General features: G+C 33.2%; 1 protein-coding gene across 2 annotated transcripts in view; it reads left to right on the top strand.

The window, feature by feature from the left end:
- Positions 1–22,631, top strand: part of LOC129222781 (protein PALS1-like) — a 203,997-nt gene that overhangs the window by 74,776 nt on the left and 106,590 nt on the right. Inside the window, exon 1 of one of the 2 annotated variants that reach the window (XM_054857319.1) lies at positions 4,216–4,732. The exons of the other annotated variant lie outside the window; for it this stretch is intronic. Coding sequence (XP_054713294.1) covers positions 4,666–4,732 — 67 coding nt within the window. The 5' untranslated portion in view covers positions 4,216–4,665. Of the gene's footprint in view, positions 1–4,215; positions 4,733–22,631 lie in introns of those variants that run through there. 2 annotated transcript variants of the gene reach the window in all.

The following is a 22,631-nucleotide window of genomic DNA, read 5'->3' on the forward strand; positions in this document are numbered from 1 at the left end:
CTTAGAAAATATTTCATTCATCTTTTGAAGTACACTTTGTAATTTTTTCAAATCATTTCCACCGGAAATAGACATTTTAAACATTACCAAAACATATAATAATCAAATTATCATGCCGTGGCGCAAGTTTCATTGTTGAGGACGTCAGGGGCGTTACTCGATCATTAGCTATTATATAGATGAGGATTACTTTTCAGAAGAAACATTTTAAAATTCTATTATATTTTTAATTTTTTTTAATATTCTTGTGAAACAAAAAGATTATGTATTTCTGAATATTTTTTCAAAAAAACATATTTTAACTGTATATTCACCGAAGTTAATTTTTTTAAACAAAAACAATATTTTCCCGCAAAATGAAATTTCTTTATTTTTTAAAAGTATATCATTCGTTTAGAGTACGGAGCCAATTGTAATTTTATGGATCAAATGCATTTTTCTTCATTTAATGCATGTATATGGACATCAGCATAAAAATACTGTGCTTCATTAAGCATAATTTTTCATAATCAATCTTCATTAAAATTTGCTTTTCCTTCTGACACTTTCAAAAAGATATCTTCCTTTCAAGCTATTATTCCTCTATTCTCCTCTTTTGTTACTGGTAAATAAAGCATTTCCGACCTCAATCTAAAAAGCGATTAATATTTATCAGTTTATTCTACACCGACAGATATTTAAATCTATTGTTTTGTTCTTGTCTTTTTCACTGCAGATACAAAAGTATAATTGATAAATTTTTATAACTTCAGCAAGCTATCTTCGCTATAATTGCAACTGTGCCAATTTTTTATGTACACATAAAATCTTTACTTATGACATTTAAAGAGGTGTGTTCGGTAGAAAATAGTTGTTTAATATTAAACTAAGTTTCTTTACGGGTTACGAATTAATCTGGTATGTGTGTGTGCTTGGGCGCCTCGACTGGAGATCACGAGCGGTCACTGTGACTTCCTAAAATTGTTATTTTCCGGCAAATTTTCTCTTGACCATTCGGTAAATTTGGAGGCAGTGCAATATTGGGGTTTTTTTTTGGTTCAGTTGCAATTGTTCTTTTTTCTTTTTTAAATTTTTAAATGGACTTTGTTTCCTTAACACTTTTTTTTTGTTACTTATCAATCCTGCTATAAATTAATATTTTTCGTCTTTTGTTTTAGTGAAGCTTAATGTTTCTTTTTCGCATTAGATGTAGGTGTGTGTGCGTCCACGTATTTTATCATTTGGAAACCAACACATTCAGTTCATTGAGAATTTCCAATCTCACAAAAATTATAATTTGGAGCGTCTCTCTCTGTTTCTCTGGGTTGATAATCTACTGATTAATCGGTGGAGCCGATTAATGATCGTGATGATGATTTTCAGTTTTTAAAAGCTACTATTTCTCCTTACCTTTGTTCGTTTGCCCTCCTTTTTTCCTCCTCACAATTCCGACTTTAGAAGTAGTTTATTTCCTTAGTAATAGTTTATTTTTCCCCCATTTCCGTAACCTTTTTTCTTTCAAAATAATATATCAACATTTCATTCAATTTTCGTGAGCCAATTGGCATGATTATTACTTTAATAATAATGTTAATAAAGTTAATATGTAATAACTAGACATGAGAATTCAAATGTATTTAGTTCATGGTATGTTCAGCAGATACAGTATCCCTAATAACTTTTAATTTTGAAGCTACTTATTTTAATCAGTTGCCACGTAATACCAAGTCTTTATTCTTTATGAAAATTATAAGGTAATTTTAAATCACCATGGTGAAGGTGGAGCGTAAGGAAAAATATCAACACAAGAAACATGTTGCGACATTTAAAATGTGTTCATATATGTATTCAAAATAAAAAAATTAAATACAAAAAATCTTCGAACATCAATTTTTTAAGCAAAATAATTAAGGAATCAAATAATGTGTATGAAATATTTCTAGAGAAATGATAAGGGAAATAACAAAATCTAGTGAAAAATTATTTTGCGTTAGAGGTATATACAGGGTGTTCCGTTTTAACCTGCAAGTACTTTATTTTCGCAACCGTTAGTCCGAGCTGTATACTTCCAATTGCAAAAAATGTTGAAAATCAGATGCAAAGTTAAGATATTAAAAGTTTGAAGCAAAACTAAAAATGAGTCAAAAAATACAAAATTTAACTTTTCAAACGTGCCCTAGATCCCCTAACTTATATTCAGGGATTAATCTCCATTGAAAAACATTCCAGCACAAAAAGTCTGAAATTAGTATGACTAATATTCACCGCTATATGAAACGCAGCGTTTTGTGACTTAAACCACTTTTCACTCACCGTCAATAACATCTTTTGAGGGAAAATATAGCGATTAACAAGTGTTTAAAATTATATGCGTGAATGAGTGTGGTTTTTCAAATTGTTTGAGGTTTTGTTGTATGTTTTTTGCGTATCAAGGCATAACATTTGCATTTGTTTTTGAATAGCAATGAAAAATATAAATTCATTGTTTTTCTTACTTTGATGACCTGTCATTTTTCTGAAAGGGCGGATAAGTTCCAATCTCATCTTCTGTATGGTTCCTTAAAACTTTGAACTGGAATATCTCCTTGAGTTTTTGTCGCACAAGTGTCAAGTTTTTTGTGTCAGTAATAGTTTTTAATGTATCCGTATAAAAAGTTAAATTTTGTATTTTTTGACTCATTTTTAATTTTGCTTCAAACTTTCAATATCTTAAACCCTGCATCTGATTTTGAACATTTTTACAATTGGAAGTATACATCTAGGACTAACGGTTGCGAAAGTAAAGGTCTTGCAGGTTAAAATGGAACACCCCATATAATATGAAGATATATATATGAACCAGACATTGCTGAAATATTTATATTTTTGCATTATAGTTTAAAAGTAGTACTGGAATTTCAGATTTAAGCACGTTTTGTATTATTTTTTTAATTTTTGGTCAGTAAACTTTCATATTACAAGTTATAATAATGTTAAGAAAAATTACATTCGTTCACTATCTAAATAATAATTCACAGTATCTTGTTCAATTATTATTTCAAAAAAAAAATGCATTCTAAAACTATTTTTATGATTAATTTAGCCGATTAATTCGCCAAAAAAAAATATCGGGCTCGGTTCAAAATCGGAGTAGTAAACATTTTATAAATTTAATGCGAAGGCCCAATGACTGGTATGACGAGAGGCCGGTGGTGGATCTCAGCGGCCCAGCCCTGCACAGGGCTAATAGCCCCATTTGTTTCTGCTCTCCAGGGGAGAAATTTTTTTCAAAGAAATAAATCTTCTCTTTTAATCAACTAAAAGTAATGTAATTTTTTATTCCTTCTCTATTTGCGGCAGTGAGAAGCAAAGGGATGCACGTGGCAAAATTAAAAATTTGGAGATAACCAGTACAAATGGTAGGTGAACCCCTCCTCTATCTTGGGCAAGATATAGTACTAGTAGCCCTGGTAGGTTCCGGTATACAGCTTGATTTAGAAAAAAAATCAATGAAAGTCTACCTAGAATCTGATCTTTAAACGCGTTTTACTCGAAACTTCGATGTGTCCACTTGTATCCCTTTGCTTCTCACTGCCTCATTAGTTCGTCTTACATCTTCCTCTTTTCTGCTTGGTGTTCATGTGAACGATTCCCCCCCCCCCCCAAGAGCGCGAACAGCCAGAAAAACTAATATTTTAAAGCTATTTAGGACTTAAGAATACTATTTTCTGAGGGGGAAGTAATTTGTTTTAGAGGTAGTTCTCCTCTTTATATTCTTCTCTATTTACTACTAGAAGAAAGTCTAACGTATTTTATTTTTAGTTGATAAAACAGCTCAAATAAGGTCAGAAAAATTGGCATGTATTAAAACTGATGGTAATTTTAGAAAACATCACATTATTTCGTATTAATTCCTCCATGTGTTTTCTTTTATTTTTTAACACCTACTCCTCAAAAAAATAAAATGCACGTCATTGAACACAGCCAGATAATAAAAGTTAAATTGTTCAGCAGAAAAAAAAAAAAAAAAACTGGAGTTAACACGGGATCATAAAGAATAACGAGCTGTCTGTGATTATCGGCGCAATTTATGTCCGAATAATCTACCTCGCATCCATTGTCCTCTTTGGCGCTCTCACTGCTGTCGCCAATTTCGAGCAACCTGCCGAACGATGATTTTCTTTTTATATTTTTGTTCTATTTTCCGTCTTCTCCGACAAACGCGCGCGCCACCTTCGCCAGACCGCCATCGATTCGCCCGGAGCCACGAACCTGCCTACAGCCTGTTGTTGTGTATTCCTCTGCACCTCCGAGATTGTTGTGTTTTTGTGTGTACAATCTACCTTTAACATTTATGCAAAGATATGGGTTAATAGAATAGCCCGGTTGATTCAAGATTAGGCCTAAGTTGAAGAACACCGTTCTCCCGTAGTATAAACAGCGGCTCAACCTTGAGTGAAAGCATCTCCATGTGGTTATAAATACGATTCTTGTCCACCTCTCTCGATGTGTGGTGCATAGCTCCGGAAAAGAAAAAAAAAGAGGACAGTGTAGTAACAGATGAAGTCATGGATCCGATCTGTCAAAGTAGTATTCTATTTTTGCACCATGCTTTCCGGTGTTCGATGGTTAGGTGATGAGTGATCCAGGCCGAATCTCGGTGTCCTGAGTTTAATCGGCGGGTGAAATTACCTAAGGGTTTTCGTCATGGTTGACCTTGGAGGTTATGTTATTATTCTTGTGGAGACAACGGATAAAAAAATCAAGTTGTACGGTAAGGCTGATTCTTTTTTCTTTATCATATCTATTGTTATTTTAAAGTAACAATTAAAAAATCAATCGGATGTGTTGATAAATCTAGGTCTATTCCCTCATCAGCTGTTTTGCGGACATTTAATTTTTTAATCTTCAAGATTAAGCAGTCGGAAACTTCGTTTGATATTGATAAATATCAATCGTTCGATGTAATTAATTTTTTATAAATATAATATATACTAATAAATATTCATATTTATAATTGTTAAAGCAAGCAGTCGGAAGCACTAATTAATGTTGATAAATATTAATCGGCCGATAATTACTATTGATGAATTTACTATGTACCGAAAAATATTAATTTAGCAGGATAATTTCCTAAAAAGAAAATTTCCTTGTCTTAAATACTGTTATATTAATGAGTATTGGAATTCACTGGAGAAAATTTCGAAAATTTATCAACTGAGCGTCCAATTCAGTGATAAACTGGTATTTAAATGCGTTTGTTTACTTTTAAATAACTCTTTTTCGACTTCAAAAGTTTTAAAGCCAAGAAATTGATATATAATCGATGTTGTTGATTTTTTTAACTTTAGCTTCTTATTTAATAGATGTTTATTTTTTATTATTTTCTTTTCTGCTTAAATATTTGTGGCAAATTTCAAGTTATAAAACGAGGATAATTGAGGTTGTGTTACAAATAAAGTCAGGTTTTGAAAGGTTAAATATTGACCCTTTCTTTTAGTTGTGGGGCTTTGTGGGGATAAATCAGTCATTGTATTTGAAAAGAAAAGATAGGGGGGAGGAGTGATGTATAAAAAAAAAGAAGAAAAATAAGAAGGCAATAAAACTTGATTTTTACATGTAAGTAAATGACCTTTCCTCCAAACCGTAGTGTTTTTTTTTTTCTCTCTCTCTTTTAAACTGATTTACTAATTTCTCTGTCATACTTCTTGGCTACGATAATTCAGAACTTGTTGCGTAGACATAAACAGTAAATCATCCATCGCATTAGTTTAGCCATAAAAATATGAATCATACATAAATAAACCAAAATAATAGATTTCAGCATAATAGAATCATTTTGCTGTATAAATTAATATTGGGAGAGAAAAATAGGAAGAGGAGAGGGGAATAGTAGTAATAATTTTTAAAAAGCTAAACTCTGTTGCAATCGTATATTTTTCCCCTGCAATTTTTTTGGGCTAATATTTTTTATAATGTCATAATCATGAATTATGATCGTGAATTACGATTATTATTCAATTAAAAAAAGAGAAGAAAAAGGGAGCCATGACGAAAAGCGCTTCATTTGCATCATGATTCCCTTAATTCCGTTGACCATAAGATCTATCAAAAGTAATTTGAGTAATGTTTAAGTCTGCAAAAAATAGCTTAAGCACATAAAACTCTGGTTTGTATTTCGATCAAACGATGAACATTTTAAAGGTCGCGTGCGGCTTACGAAACTACTCTTTGTGGTTCTAATATCCCATCAAAACTAACAAAAGAAATTGGGGGGAAAGAGAAATCGCGTTTGTTCAGAACTAGTGAACTAAACTTTCCCGTTCATTTTAGATATAAATCCTCAAAATACTCTGCATAACATTTTAAAACATTTGTAAATTATTCGATAAAAATTGCTTTAATTTTTTTTTTTTTTTTTTGCAAAGAAGTTTAAAAATTTTGTATTAGTATTCTTCATTCACTTTTTCGCTTAAACATTGAAAAAATGAGGTGCATTTTATAATTGAGGCAGTGAGAAGCAAAGGGACATTTTCAAGTTTTGAGTAAAACGACTATAAATATGATGTCCTAGGTAGGCTTTCAATGATTTTTTTCTTCTAAATCATGCTATACAGCAGCACCTACCAGGGCTACTAGTACTATCTCTTGCCCCAAGACAGAGGAGAGATTCACCTAACATTTGTACTGGTTATGTCCAAATTTTTAATTTTGCCACTTACATCCCTTTGCTTCTTACTGCCTCAATTGTCCTGTGAAAAATATTATAAAGGTGAAAAACGTACTAAAATATTACGCCTGAGCGTGACAGATTAAAAGAAATGAGTGAAATAGTACTGTGCTTATTAATTTCAGTGCAGGATCTTAGATTTTTCCGAGTTCGGGCAAAATCTTGAAACTGCCGCCCTTATCCATTCTCCTTCAAGTTTTTGTATCGGAACACAGAGAGAGAGAGAGAGAGAAATGGATGAATTTGCCATTTGAGCATTTTAATTCTGCAAACATTAATTTCAGTCGTTTTATTTGATTTAGGAGCTTCAAACAAACATAATCTCGGGTGAAAGAAAGTACAATGGGGTCGTTTCCAAACTTTTTAAAGTATTTTTTTCTGAAAGAGCATGCTTAAAAACATAGGATCTGACCATTTTTTAAATAATTTGACTAAGGTTAATATTTTTAAAAAATTACTTAAATCGATGCACATTCATTGTTTACGCTTCTGCCGATGACATCACAAATGATGAAATGCCATTTACTGTTGCCATTCGCAGAAAGTAATATTTAATTTTCTTCTTTACTCAGTTGTACTGGCAATGATATGGTTGATAGCAAGCGTAAGCCGCCATATTTAATTCGCTTCGTAATTATCATAACGTGGAATCGCGGCAGACAGATGCGCCAAAAGAACATCATTTGTGACGTCATAAAGACCACGCCTTGTTTGAAAAATCGGACATTTTAAAAACTTATTGAAAAAATAACTGTTGGGAAAATTAAAGTATTTTCTGGGTCCATGTTATTATTTTTGATTGTTCTATCAATTTCAGTGACTAAAAGTAGTACTTTTGACTGAAGGAAACAACCCCATTGTTTATTTATTTATTTTGTCTTCAAAATAAATTGTCTTCTTTTCGCTTAAAACATAAGAATATAACAAATCTTATTTTTCTGATATTCGCCACAAACAATTTTGTACTGCAGTTCATGATTAGCCAGCCTACTCATGATGGAACAAGAAATGTGAACCAAATAGGCATAAACTGTAAAACATAAATAAAATAGGAGCCTGTCATCAAATATGTATCAGAAGAAAGAAAAACAAAATCGGGCAGAATGCTAAAGTAAAACTTTATACTAGTTCGGGGGGGGGGGGGAAGACCCAAAATGATTGTTAACAGACGAAAAAAAAAAAAAAAATACCGCTGAGCCTCCGTTTTTGTACTTTTTCGAGGTTAATTACAAACCCACTTCCACTTAAAAAGTTCAAACAAAGTTTATCTGACAGAAAAGAAACCCAGATCTTTCGATTGGTAGGGATATTATTAAAAATTAAAGCTTGCAAGGAATTTTGTGCCCTCAAAACATAAAATTAATGCAACAATTTCATTTGAAATGGAAATAGTGATGTGGATCGGGTAAATACCCAGCGGGTAGGTAAATATTTTTTGGGTATTTACCCAAGGCCTGGGTAAAAACTGGGGTAAAACAAAAACTGGGTATTTTACAAAAGAATGCAAAAAGTGAATGAGAATTTTTTTTTAAAATCTAAATATGAAATAATTGGTAAAACTTATACATACATATGTATTGCACAGTTTATAATATTTTTTATTACAAGACTTAATGAAATTATGTGAGAAACATATTGTGAACCAAAGAATCTTTCTTTTCAATGCCATAATTGGAGAAGATGTTTGCTTTTTCTATCTTTTTTGTAACCAGTTCAGCTTTTTACTTTTTGTAGAATGGCTTTTTATATCTGAAATTTGGCTATCAACATTGATTAAGCATATCCGACACATTTAATGTGAATATTATATTAGATTGCTGAGTTGTTTCACACAATAATTCTTTAAATATGTGATCAAAATACAAATTTTAGGGGAAAATTTATTGTTTTGTATATGGTTGGTTATACAGGGTCTTCCGTTTTAACCTACAAGACCTTTATTTTTGCAACCGTTATAGTCCTAAATGTATACTTCCAATTGCAAAAATATTCAAAATCAGATGCGGAGTAAAGATATTGAAAGTTTGAAACAAAAATAAAAATGAGTCAAAAACTACAAAATTTAACTTTTTATACGGCCTTAGGTCCCCTAACTTATGTTTAGAGAAATGATCTGCATTTAAAACTTACTGACACAAAAAAACTTGACATTTGTGCAATCAAAACTCAAGGAGATATTCCATTTGAAAGTTTTAAGGGACCATGCAGAAGATGAGATTAGAACTTATTACCCTTTCAGAAGAATGACAGGTTGGCAAAGTAAAAAACACAAGGTATTTACATTTTTCATTTCTATTCAAAAATTTATGCAAATGTTATGCTGTGATACTCAAAACACGCTGCAAAACCTTGAATAATTTGAAAAACTACACATATAATTTTATATAAACACTCATTAACTGCTATATTTTCCCCCAAAAGATGTTACTGACGGCGAGTGTAAAGTGGTGTAAGTCACAAAACGCTGCGTTTCATATCTCAGTGAATATTGGTCGTACTAATGTCAAACTTTTTTTTTGTTGGAATTGTTTTTCAATAGAGATTATTTCCCTAAATATAAGTCAGAGGACCTGGAGCCCGTGTAAAAAGTTAAAATTTGTATTTTTTTACGCATTTTTATTTTTACTTCAAATTTTCAATATCTTAAGTCTGCATCTGATTTTGAACATTTTTGCAATTGGAAGTATGCATCTAGGACTAACGGTTGCAAAAATAGAGGTCTTGAAGGTTAAAACAAAACATCCTGTATATATACATAGTGGAATACATACAGAAAAGTATTTTAGTTGAATATATATTTTTGAAATAAATACTCGGGTAGATACCCATTTTGGGTATTTACCCGGGTATATACCCTGGGTATTTACCCCTAAAAATAAATACCCAGGCATTTTACATCACTAAATGGAAATGAAGAAAAAGAACAAAATTGATTTTTTTAAAAATATTAATGTTTCAATAGACAATCAAATAATGGGTAAATCGAATCTTTATTCAATATTTCTCTCTTTGAGGTGGAAGAGAGGAATATAAACTTACTATTTTATTGCGGGAAAGGCACTTTGTAGCTGATATTCAATTAAATTTTGATGCAAAATAATTTTAATTGAAATTCTTCTATTCAGAAATAAGAAATTCCTATCCAGCTTGCACCGAGTTGGCTTTGAAAGAAATATGCTTAGGAAAGAATTTTCAGGGCTTTTATTTTGTTTTAACTATTTTTAATGATGATATTTTAATTTCGTCTAAAAACCCGAAGACAATTGAAAAACTAAATGGTATTAAACAATTCTGTGGGCGAGATTTAGAAAATTGACGAACATTTCTCAATCGATCCGATTGACCTAGATATCAGACTGTTTCTGAGTCCTCTTGCATCATTTGCGTTCGACACGTTAGAGTAAGTTTATTTTGAAAACAAAAAAAAAAGCTTTAAAATTAAACGATTTTTTTACTATTCAAGCAAACTCCCGATTTTCCGCAGAATAGGGTGGCATGGCAACCGCGGATAAGCGAATTCGCAGATAATCCACAAAATATGTTTAAAAAAAAGTTACAAGTGTATGCAACAGCTTTTTAATGGTTAATAATACAAACAAACCTTTAAAATTTAGCTGAAAACGATAACAATGTATGTAAAAATGTATGGAAAAGATAAAAAAGTATTGCTCATTATTATCAAAGGTGTACACACATATGCGAGCAAATCGTGCAAACTGATTACCTAAAACAGATCTAGCTAGGTTACACCAAAAACGTATAGGGGAAGGGAACTTTTCCGAACAAAACTAGTCTGGTCTCACGTTTACTCACGTAGTGGTGTAGATCTAAAATTCAATATGTGACGCAGATCTGAACTAGTAAGTAGTGCAGAACTAGAAGTCAGATTTCAGCTAGTAGTGAAGATTTAAAAATCAGTAGATAATTAATGTGGCTCTAAAAATCAGGTTTCGATGACTTTGGAAGGTTTGATGCAGGGTGCCCCCCCCCCCTAGATATCACTAAGACCCTCCAAAAGCAAGAGTCTCCCCCCTCCCAAAAAGGAAAAAATCCCCTCAAAGTACCCCTCCCCCTAAAAATTTTATCAACGGTTTGGCATATGAAGTTTTTTGCTTGCATTCAAGGGCGCCCATACGCAAAATTTTAAGGGGAGCTGAAAATTTTTTCCCATGGTTTAGCAGAATATTTTCCCCATGGAAACCGATTTCAGTACAGATTAGAGATATTAAAATTTGATATTTTTAATAACTTATTCATTAATGGATGGAAAAGAAATTTTTATACATTTTTGCAATGAAAAAAGCACTAAAAGCAAGGAAGTTCTTATTGCAAAAGGGGGGGGGCTTGAGCCCCCTTGCCCCCCTATAGGGGTGCCCTTGCATGCATTAAATGCTTATTTTCAAAAAAAAAAAAATCAAAACATTAATATTGCTTTAACCATTAATTCTTGTAAAAGAAAATTAAAAGCGTATTCATATGATTCAAAAAGCAAAACACGTTTAGCAGACAAGGATGCTACAATGAGAGGTCACTGTGACCTCCCAAAAATGTCTTTTATTCGGCGAAGTTTGGAGTTTCATTCAGCAAAATTATCATCATTCGACGGAAGTATTAGATGTTCCATTCGGAAATATTATCTTCATTCGGCGAAGTTATAATCATTCGGCAAAATGTGAAGTTCCATGCAGCAAATTGAGAGTTTCCGCCCACCCAAAAATTTAACTTCGGTACTCCCCTGTTAGCAGAATGTTTACCTAAATGAAAAGGACTCTTAATCATGCTGCGGGTTTTTTTTTTTTTTTTTGTAAATTCTATTATTATTAAATTAAAAGACACTTCCATAGATAATAATACTACAAGCTTATATTCATATCTGACAGATTCAAGTTTTCGGATTCAAGAATTGCAGCCATTACTCTGTATTCTTAAAAGTTAATAATTTTGCATAAATTTTAGTTTACCCTTTCCGGTTTTTTGTATTCATTCTCAGATTATGCACTGTACTGTTACAATTTCATTTATTGACACAAGCTTTTATTCAGTCTTCGCAGCAGTTATTTACGTTGATATGTCGCGTACTTTCTTCTCACGTGAACTGTATTTTTGGAAAAAAGAGAGAGACGATGTTGTATAAAGCAGTGAGAAGGCAAAGGGATGTAAGTGGACATTTTCGTGTTCTATGATTGCGTTTTTTTTCTCTTTTGTTTTTTTTGGACTTCAATTTGAAAAACTTTCCAGGGGAGAGCCCCCGAATTCCATCCAACATTATCTAAGATCGTCTAAATTTTAGTTTTTGGAACTTTGAAAAAGTTCCGATCCCTATCACTAAACTGTTAAGAGATGCGCTACAACTGCGTTTTCAAAACAAAAATTCTAAAAAAATGCCGAGAGAACTTTTCGTGACACTGTTAAAAACCGCCTAAAACTACGTTTCTAAAACCTCAGTTTTGAAAAGATGCCGAAGGAGCAGAGCAGGGGCGGCATTTCACCATTTTATTTGGGGGGGGGGCGACTTTCTTAAATATGTATAACCCAAAGCGAAACCAAACACACATTAGCTAACAAGAAGTTGTCATAAAATCGGTTTAGTATGAATAAAATTAGTGTTTAGAAACAATTAAAATTTTGATTCATTGACTAAAAAGTTATCATACAAAACATCTCGCTACTAAAGTTTTTATACCTTTTGGAAAAGTTATAATGCATGATTTTTGGAATTCGGAAGAGCAGGGAATCGTGTTACTAATCTATCAGTGCCCAATGTTGTGCTGTTTTGCCAATTCAGCTAATTAGAAAAGGTATTTTTTCCCCCTTTGTGCTTCGAAAATTTTTCTCTAACCTCCTGAGATATAAAAAAAATCTTTCTCTACTAGCTGAGCTGATTGTAATAGTTAAAAAATAATTGAAGTAACACAAAGTTATGTATGAAAACACTTTTTTCATCTTGCTCTTCAAAATCACCCAGGCTACTTCAAAAACTGTGAGGGGCTTAAACTTTTCATCATTGAATAATCTAGGCGCTTTCAGCTTCAATGAGATAGCATCTGCTTCCAGCTCTGTTATTCACTATTCCAGACTTATGAGTCCATAACAAAGACGAAACTGCAGTCTCTGGATGTGAAAACTATTCTGTCGGTATATTGCTTGTAATTTTTCTTGCCTCATGCTAAAAATTTTACTCACCGTTGAAACATTTTATATTTGGTTTTCAAAATCCAATCCAAAAAACCATAATCCCAGCCAACCATACAGAAAAATGATTATTATCAAATCTTGTGTTAATTTCATTCGAAACTGAATCTATTACTTCATACAAAATATTCAAAAATCAATGTTTGACTTCACATCATCATGTGATTTTTTTTTTTTTTCTTTGCGCCGTTTTAAAATTGGCTCGGAGGAAGAATTTGTTTGAAAATTTTCACGATTGATTGAAATATACATCTATAAAAAATCTATTTTCAGTTTCAATTTTAAATTGAACTGTGGTTTGAATAGTCGAGTAGCGGATTGAAGATATAGATTTTGATAGAGTAAAGCATTTTTCAAAAATCTTTTCCCGATGCAAACAAATTTGATAAAAATTCAAACGAAGTCATACATGCTAAAAGGCATGAGCTTTTTCACCATTGAAAGAATCGTTTTGCAATTATTCTTCCAGTCGTCAAATCACTACTTTGAAGTTATAGGGAAATGTTTTTATCATTTAACTCTTAAAGATTATCTTGTGTCACTTCGCGATTGCATAATTATAGAGTTGGTTGATATGTCTTTTTTAACCGACTTCAAAAAGGAGGCGGTTATCAGTTCATACCGTATGTATGTTTTTTTTTTTTTTTTTTTTTTTTTGTCCACTCATAGCGTCTCACCTAGTGAACCGATTTTGATGATTCTTTTTTTAATGGATAGGGGATGGCTCAACTTAGGTCCCATTACTTTGTTTGACCATATTTGTTCTTTAGAAAAAAAGTTATGGGTAAAAAACAGTAATTTTTATGCAATTTCCCTATTAAATGATACTGTAGCGAAGTTCGTACTTTTCATCCGCGGATAACGGTGGCTCAGTGGTAGAATTATCGCCTCCCACACGAGCGACCCGGGTTCAGATCCCGACTAGGACAAAGTGAATTTTACTAAAATTTCGTTTCTACTGTTTCCCGTATTTTCTCGAATGTTCTATTAATTTATGTATCTTTCCAAGTCTGGAAAGTTCCAGCACTTTCTCAAGTTGTATATAAGGAGATGTAACGTTCATTCGTGGTTCTGAATAAAGATCTCGAGTTGAGACTAACGAGTATTCGCTTCATTTGGCTTTCACATTGTCTTCGCTATCTTCATCTACGCGACAATATGAAACTCATTGTTATAAAAGTTTGGTGCCATATAACAGTAACATTAATAGTAATTGTAATGATAATTTTGAATAAAGGCTTTTCTAAAGCAATACAGTGATATAGAGCCGAACTTCTTACTAGGTAACTTCTTACTTTTACTGAAATATCTACATTTACACTAAAAAGAATGAAATAAAAAAATTTTGAAAAAAAAATAGAACCGACTTCAAAATTGCTCTAAAAAGTGAAAAATAATTTTATTCTTTAAAAACCATCGATAATACTTTTAAACATAATTTTTGAGGTTGGCGCAAAAACAAAAAGTAAAATCCATTGTAACCATGCTTCGTTCATATTTTTATCAAAAAATCATCCAAAGTTAGGAATGAAACATTTATATCGTTACTCAAATATGCTGTCATCAATGCGTAATGCATGTGGTAGTGAAGAAACTGGACCTGATTAAATTTATACTTGTAGTTGAGTTATGGCTGTGAATGATTTTATCGATCGTTTTTGCGCCTACTTCAAAAATTATGTTTAAAAGTATTATCGATGGTGTTTAAAGAATAAAATTATTTTTCACTTTTTAGAGCAATTTTGAAGTCGGTTCTATTTTTTTTTTCAAAATTTTTTTTTATTCAATAATCACATGCATTTTTTAAGAAGTTTCTATGAAAGCATTATAATGTATTGAGCAGCTGAACGTGTTTCTAGCAGAAGAAAGAGATGAACACTCATTAAATAAATATTCACTTAAAAAATTAGCGTAAAAGTGAATGTAAAATATCAAGGAATTTTCTTGTGAAAACCATGCAGCCACACCACTTTTCACGATACTCTCATATTGGACGTAATATCGTTACACTGGGCACACAAGTGTGAAATATTTAGCCTATATGAGGCAATGTCTTCTTTAGTTAAAATTAACCATGGTTCTCTATCAGTTTTCTATGTTCTGAAAAAGCCGAAAATACTTTATGATTTTCTAAGTCATCATCCAAATAACGAAAACCCCTTTTTCTAGTCTGAGAATGTGTCGAGTTTCATCAAATAGTTGCTGAGAACCAGCGAGATTTCCTTTAATGAACAATGATTTCCGACTTACATAAATTGAATTCACCCATTTTCTATCATTCTGCTCAAAAAATTTGGGGGTGCGACCGCCCCCTCTTGACCCCCCTATTTGCCGCCCCTGGAGCAGAGCCCGACGAAGACTTTTGAGCGTACTGGGCACAAACTTTATTTGGTGCCCCCCCCCCCCTCACTTGGGATTTGTGAAAGAGGTTATAATTTTAAATAGATTTTGTTTCCCTTAATATATTTGCTTTTGCCAAGGTGAGATTTGAATTTGGTCCATTTTCGAAAAACTTCAGCTACAGATTTAGTGCCCCCCCCCCCAATTGTTGGTGGCCAGTGCCCCATGTGCCCATGCCTTAATCTGGCCCTGCGAGGGAGCGTTCTTGCATCTCGCCTCAAGGAGGGGGTGATCACCCCTTCCTTGTATCCATCCTTGGCAGTAAGTTAATCCCTCCCCCCCCCCTCCGAGGGGCTGGTAACTTACGACGGAGTTACATGAGAGGACCTCTGCCTCCAACTCGGGTATTGACTATTCCAGACTGATGAGTTCATAACAAGGACGAGACTACAGTTTCAGGATCTCATCAAATGCCTGTCGGTACATTGCATGTAATATTCTTGATTGCTCAAATGAAAAGAAATTTAAAAAAAATATATATATTAATTTGAATTTTTGGCATCTTGAATTCAAATTATGTTTTTCGCAATCACGAGCGTGTGTGTTTGTGTAGGCGCATCTGTGTGGGTGCGTGTTGGTGTGTTTGCATCTGTGTACGTGTCGTGTATGCAGTGCTGTGTGTATACGCGCGTGTGTGTGTAGGCGTTCGTGTGTGTGTGTGTGTATGTAGGCACATGTGTCTGTGTGCAGGCATGAGTGTGTGTATGTGTATGTGTGTAGGAGTGTGTGTTTGTGTCTGTGCGCAGGCATGAGTGTGTGTAGATGTGTGAGTGTATGCGTGTGTGTGTAGGATATGGACGCAATCTGGAGACTGTTTTCGCAAGAGGAGCAACATCGTGAGGCCGGTCGACGCGACGGTGGTGCTGGCACAGGGAGGTGGTGGGAAAATAAAATCATAGGAATTCAAAACTATCAAATGAGAACAATAAGCAATCGTGATTGCTCAAAAAAATAAATGAAATAAAATAAATTAAATAACTAAAATAAAATAAAGGTCTTGACTTTCCATCTAGCAAATCATAGTGGCGTTATAAATTACCATTCAATTTAAGATGAAGCAGTTAATAAGGAATTTGATGAAAGAGGATTGATCCATAACATTTTAAAGAAATTCATCTGGAAATCATTACGAAATGTTCATTGCGAATACCATTGTTAATTACGCGATCAGGAAATAATTAGCAGTCTAATCCGAAAGCTGAAATAGTTTTTCGCTACTATACAAGAATAACTTAATTGTTCGTAGCTTCTTTTCTTTCTGCTTCTTTTTTATATCAGAAATTCTTCTCATTTTAGAGCTCTTTAAGAGTATTTTATTTCTATTTTCTTTCTGAAAACATAATCAAAAAAGCTTTCCTCCTTTTTGCAAAATTTTTCTGACATTTTGTTATTAACAGAAAGTTAATGGAATTATTTTGCAAAAATTTGATTATCTTCATTTTTGTTAAGCTGTATTAAATTAGTGTTGCGCATACGTCTGAAAAGTTAGCGTTCTTTTATCCTTAAGTAACAGTCAAATTATAGTTACATGGTCCAGGGGTCATGGCGCAGACTGCGCCGTTGAAATTCTTTGGGGGGGGGGCGCTATTGCTTTTGTGAGTCTTCATGGTATTTAGGGGGGTGCGCCTTCGCTCTTGGGGGGGGGGGGACATCACTGAGATCTGAATGGTCTAACTTTTGCTGTGGTGAAAGTGCTGTGGAAACAAGTGATTTAAATAGCTTGAGGGGTTTTGTTTTATTAATTTTTGAAAAAGGGCAAAAAGTGACCTCCCATCAGAGCGCCCCTGTCAGCAGACTTCATAACGTTCCATCATTTCCGCAAGCCTCAATCCTAGCTCATAAAACTTAGCATGAGGTTTATTTGAGTCAGATCTGACTCCTCGGATTCCTTTCTCAGTTCTCGATTTCTTATCTTCGGTAGCGGTGGCATCGTGCATCTGTGTAAATAACGGGGTGTTTTGACAAGTTCTATCGTTCCCTTGCATCCGTTCTCAGTCTATTTGTAGTACCACGGGTGAAGTCTCAGTTACGGTGATATATACCTGGAATTTGGAATATTTCTAGCAGAAAGTGTCCAATATTAGCGTTATGAGGGATAAGACCAATCTCATGGCAAGAAAAATGTGCATTCTCGTATAACTTGTTAAGTGTACTGGCATGCGAATTTGCACTCTTGAAATATATGAAGATCATCAGGGACTGATTTACGGCGGGGCATTCGGGGCCCGGGCCCGGGGCACCAAAGGAAAGGGGGCACTAAATTTCTGTCATTTTTTTTTTTTTTTTTTTTTTTTGAGCAAAAAGACAGAAAAAACCTCCAAAACAGTTTTATAATGGACGATGTGAAGAAGTCATATTAAACTCTAAGCAAAGTTCCAAGGTTTCCTGTTTTTATGTAATCTGTGATGATTTGATTACAAAACTAAAATTCAGGATGTCAGCCTATGATGGCATATTACAGAAATTTTCTTACTTGTTTAAATGCAACAAGCAAAATATTCGAGAAAGTGCATAAGATCTTTAAAAATCTTACTTCTGTGATTTGGAGGAATCTTTTCCTGGCGAATTTATTCATATTAGTTCAATCATCGGAAAATATAGTTTAATCACCGAAAAGTTTTTTTAAAAAATCCGTAGACTTGGTAAATGTCTTGGAAAATGTTTTTGCCTATGTACATACAGCCCTGAAATTGTTTTTGACTTTGCCAATCTCCAATTGTAGTGGAGAACGATCATTTTCGCTATTGAAGAGAACTAAGTGTCTCTCATTTCTGATAGTAAATAATCTTCATTAGCTTTTTTATTAATGGAAGGAAGTTTGATCGCAAAACTTGGTTATAAAGACATTATAGATGAATTTACTACAAGAAAAAAAGGAGAAAACAAAGGAACACAGAAAGCACATTATAATTTACCTTAACCATCATAGTTTCTCCATCTGCGACTGTAAAATATTTTCTTACATGAAAATCACGAATTTATTTTAGAGTTTTCTTTCTATCAAAATAATATCCAAAAATTACCTTCATTTTTTGGGGGGGGGGGGGCACCATATTTGTCAGTGTCCCGGGGCACCCAAGTGTGTAAATCGATCCCTGAAAATCATAACCCTTTTACACATGTATAGTGGTGTTGGCAGAAACTCGGGTTTAAAAAAAGAACATAGGGTGTTTGGTGTTTTCAAAGAAAAATGGGGAAGAAAGCAGCCACGAAACTTCGCTTTTTTCAAGGAAATGGTGAGGATTTTTTCGGGTTTTGTTAAGAGGAAGGTGGGAGTTTTAATACGAAAAACATAAGATTTTATTCTTTAGAAAAAGTATAGTAGAAACAAATAGTGGGAAAAAATTAATGTATTAATATTAAACATTAATGGTGTTTCTTACTATCAATGTTATACACAATTCAACTAATTAAATTACATATATAAAGTTTAAGAAACGTGCAAAGTTCAAATCTCGATTCTCTACATTCGGAAACACATGGGAAGGGCTTAGAAATCGTCGAGGGGTAGAAAAAATCGCAGAACTAGTTAGAATTCAGCGTTTTCTGCAAAAAGTATGGAAAATACTGAAACTCCATAATGATGAGGTCCAAACTTTGCTATTTTTTTCTACCATCGCCTACAATTTAAACCAACTTACTTTGAAAGTTATAAATCTATTATTTTTTTATTTTTTTTAAATTTATTTATTTTATTTTTTTAATAGCATTTTCTACTTACGAAGTAAAGTTGGTTCAAATTGTTGGTGCAGTAGAACCCCAATAATTCGGATTAATTGGGATCCGACTCAATCCGGAAAATCGAAAATCCGAATTGTCCAGAGAACGAAAATAAATAAATAAATAAAAATAAAACAAACTCACTGAAAATCACCTATATATGAAACACACAGAATTATACATAAACATTAAACATGTTTACTTTGTTATTATAAAGTCTGTGATCTGTACAACTTTTGAATCAATTTTTCTCCCTATCAGGAAAAAAAATTGATTCAAAAGTTGTATTGCCAAGAAAAGAGAACTCAATCAACGACATAACACGGTCTTGCCCGTGAGAGGTTAAAAAAATTAATGTTATGGAAATTTGACGATCGTTCTTCAAATTAAAAAAAAAAAAAAATCGATCAAATCGATCGATCCGGATTAACGGGGTCCAAATTTGCGGGACTCTACGAATTGTTTTTTTTTAACTCCCCCCCCCCCCTCTTTTCCTTCATTTCCTTTTGTTATTCAATACAACAGTAGAACCTGAATTGTCCAGATGGTCATATCCTAGATCCCTTTTAACTGAATTTCAGCATAAAAAAGAGATAATTTCTTCAACATTACATTATCTGATTTTTTTTGTTTTCTACTTTTTATGATACACAAATATGATATGACGTGATATAAACTAGGTACATTTTGAATTATTTCTTGATTAGTTATACAGGGTGGTTTTTGTCTGACATTTTGGCGAAAAATAAACCTTTCAGAAAGTCAATTTTATTTTATTATTATTTTTTCGTACATGCAGCAGAAATTAAGTTTGCAAAAGGTCATGCTCTACTGAATTAATTCTTAATTACTATTGTATTATTATTGTTATATGAATATACGAACGCACATTCGCTGTTCGTTGATATTTTTTTTGATCGTAAATTGACTATGAATCTCTCTGTTACGTCTCACAAATAACAAAATTCAAACCGATGATTTTGTTACACTGGTTTATTTTCCCCACGCCAACATTTTGACACTTTGAGGCATATCATTTCATTTAAAATTGTATGTATATGGATTAGATAAAGTATTCAGTATCAGCTTATCGTTTTTGCTTTTAAAAAGATTAAAACCTTTTGCTGTTTCAGAGATAGTGCGAAATAAAATGTGACAACACCACTTTCATATTTTTGAATATCTGCTTCATTTTTTTTTCTTTTTCTTGCTTTTTAGTTTAAATGAACAACAGCACACTCATTAAAAACACTCATTAAAAGGAAAGAATAACGCAAGGAGAAATGTTGAACAAAAATATATTAATCAGCAAGGGTTTCTTGTATTGATGTGAGTGTGCGCTTAGTTTATATGTCCTCTTCTGCTCCCCCCACCCCCTCCGGGTGCCAATATTTACCCTGAGTAAAATTTCCTAATTGTTTTGGAATAATAACAAATTAAAGATATACCTTTTGTTTGATAAATTAAAAACAATGTGACAATCCAAAAAGAACTAATTTTTCAGTGCAAAAAAAAAAAAAAAAAAAACTTATGGATATTATGGATAAAGACATCGATTAAAGCCTTTGTTGGATATTTTCTATTCATCCGTGAGATTTTTTTTATTTTTTTATTTTTTTATACACTGATAAAGAAGCTCCTTGTAAACCCCGAAACACCTTACAACCGCAATTCTTATTGCTATTTGCCCGTTGTTAAAATGGTTTTAATCTGAATTAACGATTGAAAATCGAGTTTGCACTGAAAATTTCTGGGGAAAAATTTCTTTTCACATTGTTGCAATATTTTAATTAAGTATGTTTTGTTGAATGTTAAATTATTTTATTTGCGGAGGAAATGTGTGGTTTTCTATTTCACAAAATCAAATATTTCGGGGCTGACTAACTTTTAACTAAGAGTGCTTAAAGGCTGATTATTTTTAACCCGCATCTATGCCATTGGGCCATTTGACATTGCTTGGGGGATCTATTATATGCAGGGCCGACGAGAGGCCATGTCAGCTTATCGGAAACTAGGAGCCCGTCCCTTGAGGAGGTCCGGCTAAGCATCGTAGAAATTTGGCAAGTTTTATGAAGGGAGGGGGACAAGGGACCCTCCTTGGCTCTCTGCGGCCCTGTCTTTATGCGCCGGTAATAGCAAAAAAGCCTAACTAACACTTATATATATAAGTTTATCCTTCTTTCAAAATATTTCTGCCGAACTCGCTTTTCAATCTCGTTGAGTCTGTTAAATCATTAGCTTCTTTTGCATGACACCGTTAATTTATTCAGATCATAATGTTCCATTTATTGCTGTGACACAGCAGTTGTCATCGTAGAAACATTCTTTTCTTCCTCCTTTTTTTTAATTTTTGTCTTGATTTCTTGTTTGAAAATCACAACTATTGGTTCTTAGCACTGTTTTAGGCAACGGAAACTGACAGTAGCGTAACTATGGGGTCTAGCGCCCCTGGCGAACTAAAGTAATTGCGCCCCCTCTCCCCTAGTGTCGCCCACATGAGAAGTCACCGGAGGTCATTGTGACCTCCAAAAAATGTTTATTTTTAATTTGTTGTTATTATTATTATTTTTGAAACATTTTGATTAGTTGATTTGACAAATAGGAAGCAGTATTGTAATTTTTTTTCTTATTTTCTTTTTTAGAATTGTTTTCAATTATGTCCAATGTTCCTTCTCTATAGATGTTGTGTATGTGTCTCTAGCTCTTTTTCTTGAGAGTTTTCTTTTCATTTTTTAAAGCATTTTTCAAATTCTATGATCAAAAAAAAAAAAAAAAAACACTCTTAAATTTTTTTTTTTAAATCGGTTCAAATGTCGCCCCCCAGGCTGCTGCGCCCCTGGTGAGAGCCACTCCTGCCAACCCCTAGTTACGCTACTGGAGGTACATCACTCTCCGCTAATACGGCGTAAACCACATATTCTTACGATGATTTTTCCTTTACAATGAATTTTTAAAATGTGCCTCAGACTTTTCGGGCACCCTGTATTTACTGTGTTTTATAGGTGTAAGAAAGTATTGAAAAGACTAAAATTCATAATCTATGTTTTAGAAGCATAGCACACGCACATGAATACGCTACGCACACTCATCTCTTTATAGTGGTTAAAAATATTAGGTACTATCCAATAAGGAAAATTATGTGGGTGTCTACGTCAGATTTTTCTTTTTACATGTAAGGGGCCATTCATTAATTACTTAGGGGTCCCGAGGGAGAGCGGGGTGGTAGAAAAATCTCTATATACCCTTACTTGGGAGGGGAGGGGTGTCAAACAGTCTCTCGTAACATTTTCCCAAGTTCATATTTCAGATTAGAAATCGCGCGGTCAAGTGGTTTGGCAGGGAACATATTTCATTTGCGTCTGATAGGTAAAAACGTATTAGGATAAGCTGTTTTTTACTGGTTTTACAAAGAATGAATAGTGTAAAATATAGTAAAAGTATCGCAATATGCATGGCATGTTTTATTTTTAATTAGTATCGCATCATATAATATAGCTGAAAAATAAAAATCTTTGATTTACGTCAAATTGGGAGTTTTAGTGTAACTGATCCTTTTCTAACAACATTTTATTATTGAGAAAAAGGAAATAGAATCTTACGTAAGAATAAGAGGGAGGGGTTTGAAAGATCT

Source organism: Uloborus diversus, chromosome 5 (genome assembly GCF_026930045.1).
Source record: "Uloborus diversus isolate 005 chromosome 5, Udiv.v.3.1, whole genome shotgun sequence".
Taxonomy (NCBI): domain Eukaryota; kingdom Metazoa; phylum Arthropoda; class Arachnida; order Araneae; family Uloboridae; genus Uloborus; species Uloborus diversus.